At 42.4% G+C, this 10,568-nt stretch overlaps 1 protein-coding gene across 1 annotated transcript in view; it reads right to left on the bottom strand.

The window, feature by feature from the left end:
* Positions 1 to 131: 131 nt before the first annotated feature.
* LOC104386809 (chromosome unknown open reading frame, human C9orf64) overlaps positions 132 to 10,568 on the bottom strand; it is a 10,761-nt gene continuing 324 nt past the window's right edge. Inside the window, exons 2-5 of the mRNA XM_009995474.1 lie at positions 10,473 to 10,564; positions 9,275 to 9,534; positions 4,708 to 4,903; positions 132 to 376 (exon numbers count right to left, since the gene is read on the bottom strand). Of these exons, the coding sequence (XP_009993776.1) occupies positions 144 to 376; positions 4,708 to 4,903; positions 9,275 to 9,534; positions 10,473 to 10,564 (781 nt within the window). The 3' untranslated portion in view covers positions 132 to 143. The remainder of the gene's footprint in view (positions 377 to 4,707; positions 4,904 to 9,274; positions 9,535 to 10,472; positions 10,565 to 10,568) is intronic.

Genomic DNA, 10,568 nt, shown 5'->3' with positions numbered 1-10,568 from the left:
AAAAAAAAAAAAAAAAGCAAGTTTTCAACATTATAAAAAAATGAGGATTTGATTTAGCCAGTTACAAATTGGTATATGACAAGCCACTGTAGGAAAATAATTGCCACCCAGCAGATAAGGCATCACGAGCTATAACACTGAGCTTAGTAGTATATACATCGCACACGGTGAAAAGGAACATCTTTCATCTCTTCCCTGTGATCCCTGGCATAGTCCCAAAGATAATAATCAAGTAAAACCGCATTGATCTTCTCACGCATGTCCTGACCCTTCTTCTCATACAGCTCCAGCAGGTGCTTACAAATCATTGCACAACACCAAATAGAACAGCCACGTATCTCCACCTCCTCTTTATCTCCAGACTGGAAAATTGTTCCTGCAGGACATAAAGAGACAGCAATCCAATTACATTCAAAAGACTGAAGCCCCAGGATAGCCTGAATGTATCTGCTTTTTCCCCCCTCAGCCTTTATTCTACTCTAGGGCTGCAGATTTCTTGACTTACACTACAAGCACTAACAGGGTTGCTACATATTTCTAATGATTGCTTTAATTTCACCATATCAACTTACAAGTTACCTTCCATTCAATTAAAACAACATTCTGTGTGCTAAGAGAGCAGTTTAAAAAAAGAACAGCTGTTTGGGTTATACTGCACGTTACATGACTGTTCCTTTGCTTGTGGAGACAAAAGGGATAGTCAAACACAATTCCAAGACTATACTTTCTGCCAGGTTAATGATAAAGATTTCAAAATTAATGAAAAACCAAAATAACCAAACCAAAATGCCATGTATAAAAACATAAAGGAACCCATTTGTCCTTGTCATAGGTGACTTGCTTCTAAAGGGAGCAGAAGGCCCCACCTGCAGGCCAGACCCACTTCCTGGGGAAGTCAGCCTCCTCCCTGAGGCCAGGATTAAGTATATATAGAGAAAACTCCCTACCCTAGTCAGCCCTCTGACTACTACCCCACTACGGATATTTCAGGTAGGTGGTGATGAGGTAGCTTCCAGAAGTCCAAGGGCAATGAAGAGAGACTTCGGGGTCCTGGGATGGCTGGTTAAAGGATCAGGAGCACAAGTGGTGTCCTCCTCGATTCCAACTCCTGTAGTGATTTGTGAAAGGATAAACAGGAAGAGCCAGCAGCAAGACAGCTTTTACTAGGAGGACATTGGTTTCTTTGATCACGGGTTGATCTACAGGACACCAGGCATAATGGCAACAGCTGGGGAAAGCCTAACCCAAAGGCAAAGAAGGATTCTAGGACAAGAGTTAGGAGGGCTCATTGAAAGAGCTTTAAACTAGGTTTGAAGGGAGTTTTCAATTCTCAGAGAAGCAAGGGAGGGAGCCCACAGAACTGCCACCTGAGACTTCTGATGGGCAGACTCTAGCCTGTTTCAGAGCATGGTTGTATGTCCCTTGGGAGACAGTCCTGAATGGCAAAGGAGCCTAGAAAGGCTGGTCATAATTCAAGGAAGAACAGCGAGGTGGATGGAGAGCTGGCTGTGTGATAGAACTCAGAGAGTTGCAATCAATGAAGGAGGGTCGAGTTGGAGGCCAGTAACCAGTGGTGTCCCCCAGGGGTCAATACTCAAGTCTGGTCTCATTCAACATATTCATCAATGACCTTAACAAGGGGACAGAGTGTGTCCTCAGCAAGTTCACTGATGATACCAGACTGGGAGGGGTGGTTACACTCCAGAGGGCTGTGCTGCCATCCAGTGTGAACTGGACAAACTGGAGAATTGGGCAGAGAAGAACCTAATGAGGTTCAACAAGGGCAAGTGTAGGATCCTGCACCTGGAGAGGAAGAACCCCATGCACCAATACAGGTTAGGGGTGGACTTGCTGGAAAGCAGATCCAGGGAGAAGGATCTGGGAGTCCTCACAGATAGAAGATCCATGATCCAGCAGTGTGCCCTTGCCACCAAGAGGGCCAATGGAATCCTGGGGTCCATAAGGAAGAGTGTGTCCAGTAGGTCAAGAGAGGTCATCCTCCCCCTCTACTCTGCCCTGGTGAGTCCACATCTGGAATACTGCATCCATTTCTGGGCTCCCCAGTTCAAGAGAGACAGGGAACTACTATAGAGTCCAGCAGAGAGCAACAAAGATGACTGGGGGATTGGAGCATCACCCTTATGAGGAAAGGCTGAGAGAGCTGGGGCTCTTTAGCCTGGAGAAGAGAAGGCTGAGGGAAGATCTTATTAATGCCTATAAGTATCTGATGGGTGGGTGCAAGAAGGATGGAGCCAGACTCCTTTCAGTAGTTCCCAGTGACAGGATGAAGGGCAACAGGCACAAGCTGGAACATGGGAAGTTCCATTTAAATAATAGGAAAAACTTCTTTCTGGTGATGGTGACAGAGCTCTGGAACAGGCTGCCCAGGGAGGTTGTGGAGTCTCCTTGTCTAGAGATATTCAAAACCCACTTGGATGCAGTCCTGTGTCATGTGCTCTAGGGAATCCTGCTTTACCAAGGGGCCTGTAGTGATTTGTGAAAGGATAAACAGGAAGAGCCAGCAGCAAGACAGCTTTTACTAGGAGGACATTGGTTTCTTTGATCACGGGTTGATCTACAGGACACCAGGCATAATGGCAACAGCTGGGGAAAGCCTAACCCAAAGGCAAAGAAGGATTCTAGGACAAGAGTTAGGAGGGCTCATTGAAAGAGCTTTAAACTAGGTTTGAAGGGAGTTTTCAATTCTCAGAGAAGCAAGGGAGGGAGCCCACAGAACTGCCACCTGAGACTTCTGATGGGCAGACTCTAGCCTGTTTCAGAGCATGGTTGTATGTCCCTTGGGAGACAGTCCTGAATGGCAAAGGAGCCTAGAAAGGCTGGTCATAATTCAAGGAAGAACAGCGAGGTGGATGGAGAGCTGGCTGTGTGATAGAACTCAGAGAGTTGCAATCAATGAAGGAGGGTCGAGTTGGAGGCCAGTAACCAGTGGTGTCCCCCAGGGGTCAATACTCAAGTCTGGTCTCATTCAACATATTCATCAATGACCTTAACAAGGGGACAGAGTGTGTCCTCAGCAAGTTCACTGATGATACCAGACTGGGAGGGGTGGTTACACTCCAGAGGGCTGTGCTGCCATCCAGTGTGAACTGGACAAACTGGAGAATTGGGCAGAGAAGAACCTAATGAGGTTCAACAAGGGCAAGTGTAGGATCCTGCACCTGGAGAGGAAGAACCCCATGCACCAATACAGGTTAGGGGTGGACTTGCTGGAAAGCAGATCCAGGGAGAAGGATCTGGGAGTCCTCACAGATAGAAGATCCATGATCCAGCAGTGTGCCCTTGCCACCAAGAGGGCCAATGGAATCCTGGGGTCCATAAGGAAGAGTGTGTCCAGTAGGTCAAGAGAGGTCATCCTCCCCCTCTACTCTGCCCTGGTGAGTCCACATCTGGAATACTGCATCCATTTCTGGGCTCCCCAGTTCAAGAGAGACAGGGAACTACTATAGAGTCCAGCAGAGAGCAACAAAGATGACTGGGGGATTGGAGCATCACCCTTATGAGGAAAGGCTGAGAGAGCTGGGGCTCTTTAGCCTGGAGAAGAGAAGGCTGAGGGAAGATCTTATTAATGCCTATAAGTATCTGATGGGTGGGTGCAAGAAGGATGGAGCCAGACTCCTTTCAGTAGTTCCCAGTGACAGGATGAAGGGCAACAGGCACAAGCTGGAACATGGGAAGTTCCATTTAAATAAGAGGAAAAACTTCTTTCTGGTGATGGTGACAGAGCTCTGGAACAGGCTGCCCAGGGAGGTTGTGGAGTCTCCTTGTCTAGAGATATTCAAAACCCACTTGGATGCAGTCCTGTGTCATGTGCTCTAGGGAATCCTGCTTTACCAAGGGGGTTGGACTACATGATCTCTAGAGGTCCCTTCCACTTCTGACAAGTTTTCTGAATGAGTTGGATGGAAATGTCCTTATTAGAATTCATAGACAAGAATTTGTCTACATGATCTATTAAATATATATTCATATAAATACACATTTTATCTGTATATATGGCCATTCTATTAAGATCCATGGGTGATGCATTGCACTTGCACTTAAATTGCACTTGCTGTACAATTTAACAACTGCATAACTACTTTTAAATACAGTAATTTAGAGCGCAAAAAAGGGATTGTTTTCATTCATTGAAGTTTGAAGTTAGTAAGTACTGGAAGAAGGAATTATTCTTAAAATCAAGACTCTAGTCTTATGCAATTATCTTAACTTATTTTTTTTAATATATGCTTATAATATTCCCTTCCTTGCTACTAGCAGTCCAGAACAAATCAGGAGGAATCCACATGCTTTTTCATCACCTTTGAACTAATGAGGACACCACTGCTTCTTTTTCCTAAACCTCAAAAATCATAACTAAACGCACATTGACGAGTTTTTGGCAAGAAAAGCCCTTCAAAAACCTAGATATCAAATTCCTTAGAGTCTCCTTAATCCTTACCTGATCAATGCTTAATCAAAGGAACAGTTAGATCTTTTTAAAAACATAACCTTCAGATTTCATTCAAGATAATTTTTAGAGTAAGTTCTTTCCCTTTACCTCACCACTACACAGTAAGACCTTGTTCCCTGGAGAAAAAAAAAGATTACACATAACCCTTACATAGACAAACACCACATTTTAAACATAAATTTAGTCTACAATGTCAAGAGGTAATAATCCTTGATATTAATAAGGGAGGAACAAACCTTCATGTAGTTTCTTCATTAGTCCTTCAGAATACTTCATTGCTTTTAAGTGAACAAGAACTTGAGGAATTCTGTAGTCAGCAAATATAGTCAGACTAGAAATGTCACCAAAAGCACCGTCTCCTTTGCCTTCTAATACACTCCATGTATCAGCTACAAGTATTTGTGCCCGTTTGTAGAAAGACACCTTCTTTTTCTGATGAAAGAAATTTACAAATTATTTAAGTGCCTGAAGCATGAATAAATACAGCAGATGACATGTACAGACACAGACAGACAAGAATAAGGTTCTATGAAACCTAAACTGCTATGTGGTTAAGCAAACATATTAGTTAAGTAGAACAGAATAAAAGTGCAACACTCAAACACCTTAAAATCTCAACAGTATCAAACCACAAGCAAGGATCACCTGGAATGCTCATAAATAACTTGACATAAAATCAAACACATAGTAGAAGTCACAACAGTGGAATAAAAATTGTTTAGATTCCATTTGGATCTCAAAACATGTTAGTGTTTTTCTTCCTTTTATAGCTAGATGACATTTTTGACTTTTCACAATGTGCTCAACAACATGGAACTGGAATGTTTAATCCAAAATACAACTAGGAGGGGATACAAGACACCCTTCATATTACCACAATTTACAAATGGCATTTTTAAAGCTAACTTCATTTTACTTTATTGACAAGATGCTACTATTCCTGAGAGCAGAGCGTATTTTTGGTAATTAACTGCTATTCTCCAAAAACACTGTGTTAAAGATGTCCAACTGCCTTCCATAGAACTACTTCTGAAAAATTTTCCAGGAAAAGCTACTAACATACAGGGACACTAGTGTCTCCTCTCCACTACAGTGAACCAGTAACAAAAGACATAGGTATTTATGACCTACTGATATTAAAAGAGAGAAGACATATTGTGTTGGCAAAGAGCAAAATGTGATAGTACAACTAATAAACAAAAGCAAAGCATAGGAGGACCATGAGAATTTTACGACCTCAGCTCCAAGTGATGGGAAAAAAAATTACACGCAACATCAGTGACTGGAGGCTAAGAAAGGACTCCACTGTGTCCAGGTCAGAGCATGAAACCCTGATATATGCAAGTATAACACAGTCTAGTGTTTAAACTTCTGTCAGGATTAAAATTCAGCACAGAAATACGAACTACCTAAATTATGAACTATTCCCTAGACACATCTGGATTGATGGACAAAGGCCAAGTGCAGGTCCTGCACTTGGGCCACCACCACTCCAGGCAACACTACAGGCTGGGGGAGGAGCGGCTGGAAACTCGCTCAGAGGAAAAGGACCTGGGGCCGCTGATCGACAAGCAGCTGAGTATGAGCAAGCCAAGGCCAGTGGCATCCTGGCCTGTATCAGGAATAGTGTGGTGAGCAAGACCAGGGAAGTGACTGTCCCCCCTGTACTCGGCACTGGTGAGGCCTCACCTCCAGTACCGTGTTCAGTTGTGGGCACCTCACTATATGAAAGGTGGAGTGAGTCCAGAGAAGGGCAACCAAGCTGGTGAAGGGTCTGGAGAACAAGTCTTACAAGGAGCTGCTGAGAGAACTGGGGCTGTTTAGTCTGGAGAAAAGGAGGCCAAGAGGAGACCGTACCACTCTCTACACCTACCTGAAAAGAGGCTCTGGCAAGGTGGGGGTTGGTCTCTTCTCCCAAACAAGAAGTTATAGGATGAGTGGAAATGGTCTCAAGTTGTGCTAAGGGAGGTTTAGCTTGGGTATATAGGGAAAAATGTATTCACTGAAAGGGTTACTAAACACTGAAAGAGGGTGGAGGGAAGTGCCTGAATCGCCATCCCTGGAAGTGTTCAAAATATGTGCAGATGTGGTATATGGTTCAGCATTAGACTCAGCAAGGTTAATGGTCAGACTATGATCTTGAAGGTCTTTTCCAACCAGAACCTTTATATGATTTTGTGAGGGACAAGAAGTTTTAGGGAATTTTTCATCTGGTTTGCAGTTTACTTTTTAGAAGCAAAAGAACAATGACAACTTCTATGATTACATTCAGTAATGTGTAACCGTTAAAAAATATGTTCTGTATATGTTTGGAAAAACATAGTAAAAAAATGGTACTAATTTTAGAAGCTTCCCTAGAAGGTCAAGACACAGGACAGCTGCAGTAGTCTGTGATAACATAATTCTACTGTAGAATATTTTTTTATAACCATATATATTTATATTATGGTGAGTAAAAGACTGGTTTGCCATTGGATATCTCATCATCTTTTTAGTTCCATCCTAACCCTTTACTGAAAGCAAAGTCATACTTGAAAGAGCCCAACCTGCTGCAATAGAAATTATGTTGATATTGTGATCCATGTCACCTCACATTAGGAACCAACACTGCTTTTTTTTTTTTTTTTCTATTTTTAAGTAAGGTGTGAACTTGATTTACATTCTTTCACCCAGTTCAAAATACACATCTTGCTTAGTGAAAGCAGAAAACCAGCTTCCATAGTCACCCAACAGGGTTTACTACTATGTCAGTGCTTATAGTGTGGGATTATTTTTGGAACATATTTTCATTCTGTAGTCTGCTGCTGCTTTTAGGGAGGCTTGCTTTATAAAGCACTCAGCATCATCTCATGAAAGACATTATGTCAATTAATACAGTTACTATAAAGATAAGAAAATATTATATCACATTTCTTGGAAAATACTTTCCTTTTTATCCTAAAAATATTAAAAAATTTACTTTGTATGTAAGAAATCAAATAAATTAAACTACTAGCTTTGAAGATTAATCAGAAAGAACCTGGTGTTTCATGTAAACCTATCTTACTTCATGGCAGGAGACAAATGAAAATAAAATATTACTGAAGAGCAGATTTAAGTGAAAAATGCAGTGTGTTCAAAGCTCCAGTGATTGCTGTTCTGGGGAGTTACCTTGAAAAAACTGCCAGATTATCAGCAAAGGCTACACCACCACTAGAATAGTCTTTTGGACATAATGTTCTCTGAGCTGAATACTATTGCCGAAGGAACTAAGCACATAAGCAGCTACATATGTCACTGATGCTGAGTATAAATACACCTGCACAGGCAAAACCAGACACAGAAAATACTGGATATACTCTGTTTACTTCTCATCAGTTTCTATTAGGAAAACAGCTCCAAAAAGCTTCAAATTAGGGGTTAACTGGCCTGTTGAGCCAAAACCATCTATCGCATGGATTCCCACATGTTGTGGTTTGACCCAGCAGACAGCTAAATACCATGCAGCCACTTGCTCACTCTCCCATGACCCCCAGTGAGTGGGGGAGAGAACAGTAAAGGATGGTTGAGAGACTCGTGGCTTGAGATGAAAAACAATTTAATAGTTGAAATGAAATAAAATACTGCTACTTCTGCTACTATTAGAAAATTCCCTGGCTGGCAATCCCTGAAGAGAGAACTTCCCAGCCAGCATTCACCTATATACTGAACATGAAGATTGCATGATACAGAATATTCCATTGGCCAGTCTGGAACCATTGCTCTGTGTTCCTTCCCAGCTTCTTAGGCACCTGCACACTAGCAAAGCATGGCAAACTGAAAAGTCCTTGATTTCTTAGCAACAACTAAAAGCATCAATGTGTCATCAACATTCTTCTCATACCAAGTCCCACACTAAACTAAAACCATAGTGCTATTCTAGCTGCTAAGAAGAAAATTAGCTGAATCCCAGATGAAACCAGGATACCAGAAGCTGTACATTTTCACAGTCCTACCAGATTTCCAGTTCCCTCTTTAGCTGTGGAGATCCTTAAGGTAAAAGAAAGACAGATGGGGTGAAGGAGAGGTAGTAGCAATTTAAAAAAAAAAAAAAAAAAAAAGAAAAAAAACCATTTTGTTTTTTCCAGAGGAAATTATCTCCAATATTATGCATTTGTAAGGAGTACAAAGGAGTCATGATCTAATTAGAAACTTGGAGCATATCAAAGTAAATTCCACCAAAGTTATCAAGACAAGGAAAGCAGATGAAAAAAGAAAAAAGTCTTTCCCCTGGGGAAAAAGGTGACTCTTGCTATTAGAAATACATTCCTGACTTGTTAAAGCCTTAATCTTATAAAGATTCTTGTACTGTTAAAAAGCAGTGTGATTTTGTTTCCAGAGGCTTAGACTGATAGAGCAACAAAATCTGAATATTCTTACTCCAAATTAACAAAAAGATACATTGTGGCCCAGGAGTATTATTTTAAAAACCTTCTTCCTCATATATGACTCTTAGCAATTTCCATAATTAATATTAACTCTGACTTTCATTATACAGACCAATATATTTACTGATTTGTAGCAAAAATATTAAAATAATGGTGGTTTTCCTTCTTATTTCCCTTGAATTTTACTTTTGAATACACAGAGTTCCACAGAAACATGTCCGTTCATCTTCCATTTCCTGGATTAAAAACATCAACAATTCACAAGTATTTTACCAATTATAACTGACTATCCTCTCTGAAAAAAATGACATAGTGGTCCTGAGAGCTATCTTTGAAAATTACATGCTGTAAGAAATACATTCATATAATAGGAAATTCAAAGTTAGAACTAGCTTACCTCGAATACAGCTTCATCTCTGTAAGAAGGAAAATTTTCCAGTACTAGGCGCAGCAGTTTTTGAGCACTTTTCTCACTCATTTTAACACAGGTGAGGAAAGAGCCTCCAAACTTCTCTAACAGAACCGTTCCACTTTCATTCAGCACCCGATGTCTTTCTTCAACCAAGGGCATGGGCACCTCAGTGTCAGAGCGGAACACGTGCCTCACTTGGTCAAGCGTCATGGTGGCAAAATACGAGGCGCTGGTAATGGGTATTCCTTCAGAAAAGGAAAAATCAGATGTCACAACATACCCAAAGACCTAATGTAGCGGCCTGCTACAGACACAAACTTACCAGCTCCTGAAAATCAACTGAGCGTCCAGCGGCAGTTTGCTGTCATAGCTGCTTAAAGCTGTATTTGTGCCTGCACACAGTGCTTCCCTCTGCAGATAACTTCTGACAAGCAAACACAGAACCCTTCTAGCTTTTTGTATTTAACTTTCCCCAACCACCTATTCTTCATGCTGTGTAAACAGCACACTGGCAAGTAGAGTCAGTACAGCCAGCACAGGGCTGTTTTCCCTCAGCTCCTCCTCAGGTCTATGCATTTACAGAAATTACCTTAATGCAAACCTCCTCTTATTTTGCAGACAAATACACCGGAAATCAATTAAAACGTCAATCTATACCTACAAGTAGTCTTGTTGGTTTTGTTTGGTTGGGGTTTTGTTTGTTTGTTTTGCTTTGTTTTTCCCTGACGGCAGAGACGTGAATAAACACTAAAATACTAGTTTAGGAGGCATACAGGTTTCGAAACTTACTGGACCCGCTCTGGCCGTGCAGATTAGCAGAGAGAAGTCTCAGTTTAAGCCTCGCTTTCTCGTTTGTCACAGAAATACGCAATTTAGCGCAAGAACATATATGAAACAACACAAGTCGCGACCGCAAGTGACCACACGGAGCCGTGAGCTCTCTTCGATGGAAAAGAGCCACCCCAGCAGACCCCTACGTGATGATGCCCTTGCAGGGACTGCTCCAGCGCTCCGCTACCTCCCCAAGCCCCGCACACAGCGCATCGAGCCCGCAAACAACAGCCGGAGGCCCCGGTTCCCGCTCCTGAGGCGGAGCCTCCTCCCAGGGCTCAGCTCCCCAGCCCCAGCCCCGCTCCCCGGCAGCTCCGCGCAGACCGCCCGGCCCGGCCCGGCGCTCACGAACCATCGTCAAGGGCCCTGTTGACGGCGGCGCAGAGGGACCAGTAGCCGCTGGAGGGTTTGCCCTTGTACTTCACCAGGCACTTCTGCTCCTCCCTCC

Source organism: Chaetura pelagica, unplaced genomic scaffold (assembly GCF_000747805.2).
Source record: "Chaetura pelagica isolate M959 unplaced genomic scaffold, ChaPel_1.0 scaffold473, whole genome shotgun sequence".
Lineage (NCBI taxonomy): Eukaryota > Metazoa > Chordata > Aves > Apodiformes > Apodidae > Chaetura > Chaetura pelagica.
This window is presented reverse-complemented; position numbering and strand designations above follow the sequence as displayed.